Raw genomic sequence first — 6,756 nt, 5'->3', positions numbered from 1 at the left:
AAACCAGAGCACCTTCTGCAGGTCTGCCAGTACTCAGCCCACCTATGTTTTAAGAAACAACCCCCAAATCACCTCAAAACATGTTGCAAACTTTTGTTTGTTTGTTTGTTTTTAAATATTCCTCACTGTCTTTAGCTTAGGAGCTGTAATTTGACAAGCAGCTGACATTGCATTTTAATAATTATGATTAACCAAGTTATAAAAGTTTTCAATATTTTATTATTTTTTTCTTTTTAGGTGCATCAGCTTCTTGCTGAATTAGCTATTTCCTAACATTTCTCAGTAGTGCATGCTACACATTATAAGTCAACTGTGATTTTGAGTGATGTATAAAGTATAATGATTTTTTTTTCCATATTCTTTGTATTGATGAAGACAGAGAAAACACTGCAGCTCTGGTTTCAACCTTGAAAGAGCTACAATCTGTTCTTTACTATGTCACATTCTTCATCTGTAACATGGGAACAGCAATTGCTACGCTGTACCGTGATGTGGGGTATGATCAATGTGATGTGCTCAGCTACTGCAGTAAAGAAAAACAAGATGGGTAGCACTCCAGAAAAGACAAAAAGATGAGTTAGTATACATGAAAGAACAGTGACATTAGGACCTTTGTTTCTGAGTTTTATTTGTAAGATACAGATCGGGATTTACTGTTTAACACATATAAGGGGAAAGCTGACTTTGACTTGGTCTTGTGGGCTTTCCTTTCAGGAAACTCATTTTTAACTTTGTGGACAGTACTCCAAAGCCACTTCCAATGACATTTTTTTCTGTAGGTGAATCCCGCATAGCTGGGAAACAGAAGATATGAAGACACACATGCTCACAGGTGGTCCATGTGCTCATGGATTTCATGAGGAGCATCCCACTGGTTTCAGCAGGAGACAGATTCCAACCCCTCGGCACAGTAAAACCACACATTTCTTCCATCAGTGGCATGGAGCACTGGCAGGGACACAAACCCAGTTCCTGAGGTCAGTACATCTGCTCTGTTAAGCTGAACAAAGCCATTGGAAAAAGTCTTGTATTTGTTCTCCCATACAATTATCTTTCTTCTACCCAGTAAGGTATAACATGACTTCCCTTATTGCTTCATTTACTTCAGATTCTGAGAAGACAACACTTGCTCAGCTTTGCAAAAGCCATCTGGGATCTTCAGATATAAGGACTGAAATGTTACCTGTTTCAACCTGCAGGAATATTGCCACCAGGTTTGGGAAGGCCTGGATTTCACCTAAAGCACTGCAAACAACATGTTTACATCTGCATCTTATTGATCGCTTTTTGTTGGCCTGTTTGAAAAAAGTAACAGGAGAATGGGGGGGGGGAACCACACACACACACAAAAAAAAAAAAAAAGAAAGAAAAAGAGAAAAAATAAATGAATTGCAGGGTGGAAGGAGTGGGAAAAGAGCTCGGTTGTGAGGGAGCCACAGCAATACTACTAAAACAACTACTTTGTTTTATATTGGGTCTACTTCCATGGCATCTAACACCACATGTAAATGCTAATACTCCCTGAATGTTATCACTTCATGAAGGTTCAACAGCAAAGTGATCTAAAAGACAGTGCTGTAATGAAATGCCATGAGGTTAGGAACTGTCAGCACTCCATCGCAAACCACCACAACACGCAATGAACTGGGAAATTAGCAAACTTTCTCCAATATATACTAAAGGTAAAAAGAATAAAAGATATATAAATGAATATTCTGTTATCTGCAGACATCACTGTGGTGTTACAACACCAGACAAGAACACAGTGCATCAGAAATGACAAATAAGGGATCCCACTTTTCTGATCCTTTTATTGGGAAGATGTAGTGATTTCTGAATCTCCACCCAGATAAGGAAACTTCAGTCTAAAAATTTTCTGTTCTATGAAATACTCATAGATAAGGCACTTCCACCTTTTAAAATAATGAATTAAATGCTTGCTCTGCAAAATGCACCTACGCTGTATGCAAGGATGTTGACCTCTCGCCATCGCTTCCTATGAGTTCACACAACGCAGCGGTGACACGGGGCCATGGGGAAGCCCCCGCACTCTGCACGCACGTGTCACCTCCCGCACTCCTCCACCCCTGCACGGAGCATCCCACACAGCTCCCGGCCTGGGCTGCTGGCGGGGCAGTCGCAGCTCATGGTGGCTGCAGGAAGCGGCACATCTGCCCTCGGCGCGCCCCGCTGCCGCTACACCCACCCGCCCGCCGGCCCGCCCGCGTGCTCAGCGATTCCCGCTCGGACAAGTGCAGCCCCGCGCCGGGCCGCCGCGTGCGCCGCTCCCTCCTTGCGCACCGCACCGCACCGCCTGCGCAGCGCGATGCGCCGTGCCGTGCCGTGCCGTGCCGTGCCGTACCGCCGTGCCGCGCCGCAGCGGCGGAGACAAAGTTTGTGGCGGAGGCGCGGGCGGCGCGGGGCAGGGCAGGCCGCTCTCTCGCTCGCTCGCTCGCTCGCTCGGTGCATGCCTGATGTGTGGATGAATTGCAGCAGGCGGCAGCTGCGGGCGGGGGCGGGGGTCTGAGGCCGGCGATTGGGCGGCGCGGCTGCTCGGAAGCACTTTGTTTTCTATTCTAATGAGGGCGGAGCGGGGCTTGTGGATATTTACGTTGAGGCGGGAGCCGCCGCCCTTCATTCACCCACATGGTCCCCGAGCCCAGCCGCCGCCGCCGCCGGGACCCGCCGCCTCCACGCCGCTTCCCCCCCCCACCACCCCCACGGGCCCCGCCGGGAGCGGCGGCGCTCCGCGCCTCGCCCCGTTGCCGCCGCCGCGCGGGGCGCCGGGGCCGGGCGGAGGGAAGATGGTGGCGGCCGCCGGCGGGTGAGTGTCACTGCCGCGCGCGCGTGGCCGCCGGGAGAGCCGTGGCGGTGAGGAGCGGGGGGCAGCGCGGCGGCGGCGCGGGGGTGCGGGCGGGCGGGCCGCTGTGAGTGGCCGGGGCGGCGGGAGGGGGTGTGGGTGAGTGGGTGGGCGGCGGGGGAGAGCGGGAGCAGGGCGCATGGCAGCCGCGGCGGCGGCGGCGCCTCCCGAGCTCGCACACGGGGCGGGAGGGGCCGGAATGAGGGAGATTTGAAAAGCGTGCGCGCCTCGCGCCGCTGCGGCGAGCCCCGCCGCCCCCTTTCTCCCCTCCCTTCCTTCCCCCCGGCCGCGGCCCGGGCCCGGAACGGGGAGCGGCCGACCCCCGGGCGGGCGGCGCGGCACAATGGCAGCGGCCGCGGTGGGTGCGGGCGGGGGCCGTGCCCCGGCGGCCCGAGGCCCGGCCGGGAAAGTTTGTGGCGTGCCCGGCGTGGCGCGGGGGGGAGCTGGCGGCGCCAGAACAAAGCGGCACATGGGGCAGAGGCCGCGGCGGCTCGGGGGCTCCGTTCGCCGCCCACGCCCAGCTCGGGAACGGCAGCGGCGGTAACGCGGGAGGTGGAGGCGGCGGGGAGGGGCCGAGGGGGGGCTTCTCGGGGAGTTCCCGGCGGAGGCGCTTTGTGCTCCGCCGCCCCCCGGGGGAGGGGGCGCGGGGCCCCGGGGAGGGGGGCAGCGCCGCGGGCTGCGAGCGCGTCCCGGGCCCCTCCGCGTGGGCTTTTGTTCGCAGAGGGGCGGGGGCGGCGGGCCCTCCTCTTCCTCCCCCCCTTCGGGCCGCGCTCCTTGGCGGCGTGGGAGAGCGGGCGGTGGGGTGCGGGCTCCCGCCTCCCCGGGGCGGGCGAGAGAGGGGCCGAGGGCCGCGGGAGGGCCCCGCGCTGCCCGAGAGCCGCGGGCTTCGTTACGAAATCGGCGCGGCGGCAGCTGCGGGGCCTCGGCGGCGCCATGTTGCTGGGGAGGGGGGAGGAGGCGGGGGACATGGCGGCGGCTGCGTGCTGGGGCCGATTGTTCCCTGTTAGGCCCGGAGCCGCGTGTGGGCAGCGGCGGCCCGGGGAGCCGCTTCCCATCCCCCCGCCGCGGCCCCTTCCCATCCGGGCGGCCCTCGAGAGCGGGCGAGCCCGGCCCCTTCCCCTCCGCCTGGGCCGCGGGGCTCGGCGGGCCCGGTTTGGCGGTGGGGGGCGGGGGGCGGCACGCTGTAGCCGGGCTGTGACCTCCGCGGCGGTGGCGGCGGCGCCCCCTGGCGGGCCCGCGGTGCACGGCCGCCTGTGTTCTCGCAGGAACACGTGCTGCGCCGTGAGGGGCGCGGGCCCGGCCGGGAAGGGGCCTGCGGCACATGGCCCGCGGCCGCGGCCTCCCCGCGCCTCCCTGGGCCGCGCTGGGCGGGAGGGAGAGCGCCGGGAGGGTCTGCCCTGTGCCGGGGGCGGCTTTTGGGGAAAGGGAGGTCTCGGGACTGCGGACGGCTGCTGGTTTCGGGGGGCAGCCGAGCGTTTCGCGCCCTTCGGGGGGAACGTGGAGGGGAGGATACCGGGAAACTTGGTGTGTGACTTTGTTCTCTCCGCAGCAACCCAAAGCGAGTAATTCGGTGGTATTTTCACAGTATCGACATAGGCGGCAGAAAATGCGGGAGCTTGTTGTGGATGTTGCAGTGGAGTGTTCATGGGGAAAGTTGCTTTTCACAGGAAATGGTAAGTGCTTATCTTGTATTAATTTTTTTTTTTTAATACGGAGCTTGTGCTTTTGAGGCAGAGCCTGAGACTTTGGCCATGCATTGAATTTCGAAGACTTTCTTAGGATTGCAGGCATGTTTAGCAGCCCACAATTTCTCCCATTTAGTGGAGAGTGATGCACGTTTTTTTTGAGCACTCATTTGTCTGACGAAAGCAGCTGGATGGTGAAGGACTCTTCACCATGTTTAAATCATGTGTTTATTTTTTTTTGTTGTTCCTAAGCAAAGCTCATTCTCAGTTTAAAGAAACTTGTGTTTTCAAGATATTATGAAGTCTTCTGTTGTGAAGCCTGCCTTACCTGGCACATGTTTACATCATACGCCAAATTAATGAGGGAATTAAATGTGCTTTCAATTTTTGAATATAGCACTCCTGTGCTTTATTTGAACCTCAAGTCTGTAATAAGCAGCTGTAACTTGCTTGGGTAACTTACAGCCATTACTGGAAAGTTTCTCACTGCACAGCAGGCCCATCTAAACCCAATGAGAGGAACCCTCTTGAGGCAGAGGGTATCTGTAGCAGTAACAGTAAATGTTACAATCTGTCTGCAAAGTGGAAAACATTACACACCAGCTGCTTTTTTTATAAGGTGTTTTCTGGAATTCAGAAGGGTACTATGATCTGCTGAACGTAATTTTTAAATTCTTAATTATCCAAACTGAGCATTAACTTTGTTTATATTTGCTTAAAACTTATGGCCTTACTTTTTTTTTATTACTGAGATGCAGCTTACCCTTGCTGCTGCAGATTGGTCTTTGAAAATGAATAGTTATTTTTTAAATCTGGAAGTTTTGATGGCTTTCAGAAGATGATACAGGAAAGGTAGTTGATGCATTTCCACAAATAGGCTCTTGTGCTATTGTCAGCATTGATTCTAATGTTCCTGGTACTCCATATGAGAGTCCTGGACTGAGCTAGTGCACGGCTCAAGCTAACTGAGAGAAATGGAGGCTGAATATTGGTTCTTGAAAGTGTGCAACTCAGAATCTGATCCAGTACTCACTTTGTTCTTTTCTTTCAGCAGGAACAAAGTAAACAACATATCTTGAATTACTAAAAAAGCTGGTTGCGTCAGAGTAATGTCAAAGTGCTTACAGTGCAGGTAGTGATATATAGAACCTACTGCAGTGAAGGCACTTGTAGCATTATGTTGACAGCTGCCTCAGGAGATCTTGCAGGACTTCAGAGATTGGAAAGGTACTGTGTGGTGGTGTCAAGTGCTTTTTGTACTAAGGTGCATCTAGTGCAGATAGTGAAGTAGATTAGCATCTACTGCCCTAAGTGCTCCTTCTGGCATAAGAAGTTATGTCTTCATCCAGTCACTCAGGCTAATACTAGAGATGTTCCAGTAGCTTTCTGCTTTGCAGTCTTCTGTTAGTTTTGCATAGTTGCACTACAGGAAGAATGTAGTTGTGCAAATCTATGCAAAACTGATGGTGGCCTGTTATAATCTACATCAAGGAGTCTGAATGCTTTCTGCTGATTATGGGATGTTTTGTGGCCTTTCTCACTTTTAACAGCAGACTAGTGGATGACAGCTCTTGTAGCACTAAAGTGCTTATAGTGCAGGTAGTGTTCACTAATCTACTGCATTATAAGCACTTAAAGTACTGCTAGCTGTAGAACTACATATTCAGCATGTTTTGCAATTTGTTGTTAAATTGAACACTGTTCTCTGGTTAGTTTTGCAGGTTTGCATCCAGCTGTATGATACTCTGCTGTGCAAATCCATGCAAAACTGACTGTGGCAGTGACAAGTCAGTCAGTAAATGTGGAAAACTTGTACCCCTTTCTACACAGGTTGGGATCAGTTGCAATGCTGTGCGTTTCTGTGGTATTGCACTTGTCCCGGCCTGTTGAGGTTGGTGGGGATAGAGGCTGAAACACTTCATAGTTTTGAGGAATTTCTACCTCCTCATTGATGTAGGAAACCTAAAAACCTTAAGTTTCTCCTTGGAAAAAATGTAATGTAATTTTTGGTGTAACTAGATGTTCATTTTCTGTATCTGAATTGTTTGTATGTACCAGATTTGTTGCTGATAATAATTATTTACTGAAGTCCTTGAGTGTGTGTGGAGGGAGGGAGTTTCATTTGTTCTGGTTTGTTTCTTTTAAGAAAAAGTTACAAGTCTTCTATTAAACTGGGCTGAAATGCGTATTTACAGTTTCTTCTCCATTACT

At 52.8% G+C, this 6,756-nt stretch overlaps 1 protein-coding gene and 6 non-coding genes across 9 annotated transcripts in view; all 7 read left to right on the top strand.

The window, feature by feature from the left end:
• Nucleotides 1–2,636: 2,636 nt before the first annotated feature.
• Nucleotides 2,637–6,756, top strand: part of GPC5 (glypican 5) — a 676,292-nt gene continuing 672,172 nt past the window's right edge. Inside the window, exons 1-2 of one of the 3 annotated variants that reach the window (XM_040653810.2) lie at nucleotides 2,637–2,824; nucleotides 4,446–4,533. Coding sequence is in view for 2 of the 3 variants with exons in the window: in XM_040653830.2 (XP_040509764.1) it covers nucleotides 4,182–4,533 (352 nt within the window). In the remaining variant the exon portion in view is untranslated. Of the gene's footprint in view, nucleotides 2,872–3,824; nucleotides 4,534–6,756 lie in introns of those variants that run through there. The other 2 variants (XM_040653835.2, XM_040653830.2) reach the window with 2 other exon arrangements.
• Nucleotides 5,646–5,730, top strand: MIR17 (microRNA 17). Its single transcript, NR_031408.1, has one exon. It is a non-coding gene; the product is annotated as a microRNA 17 (primary transcript).
• Nucleotides 5,793–5,885, top strand: MIR18A (microRNA 18a). The gene has a single exon (NR_031407.1). It is a non-coding gene; the product is annotated as a microRNA 18a (primary transcript).
• Nucleotides 5,939–6,019, top strand: MIR19A (microRNA 19a). The gene has a single exon (NR_031406.1). It is a non-coding gene; the product is annotated as a microRNA 19a (primary transcript).
• On the top strand, nucleotides 6,108–6,205 carry MIR20A (microRNA 20a). Its single transcript, NR_031405.1, has one exon. It is a non-coding gene; the product is annotated as a microRNA 20a (primary transcript).
• Nucleotides 6,242–6,328, top strand: MIR19B1 (microRNA 19b-1). The gene has a single exon (NR_031404.1). It is a non-coding gene; the product is annotated as a microRNA 19b-1 (primary transcript).
• MIR92A1 (microRNA 92a-1) lies at nucleotides 6,364–6,441 on the top strand. The gene has a single exon (NR_031403.1). It is a non-coding gene; the product is annotated as a microRNA 92a-1 (primary transcript).

The sequence above is a fragment of the Gallus gallus genome, chromosome 1 (assembly GCF_016699485.2).
Source record: "Gallus gallus isolate bGalGal1 chromosome 1, bGalGal1.mat.broiler.GRCg7b, whole genome shotgun sequence".
NCBI classification, from domain to species: Eukaryota; Metazoa; Chordata; class Aves; order Galliformes; family Phasianidae; genus Gallus; species Gallus gallus.
The sequence above is the reverse complement of the archived record's forward strand: the minus strand, read 5'-3'. Positions and strand labels throughout refer to the sequence as shown.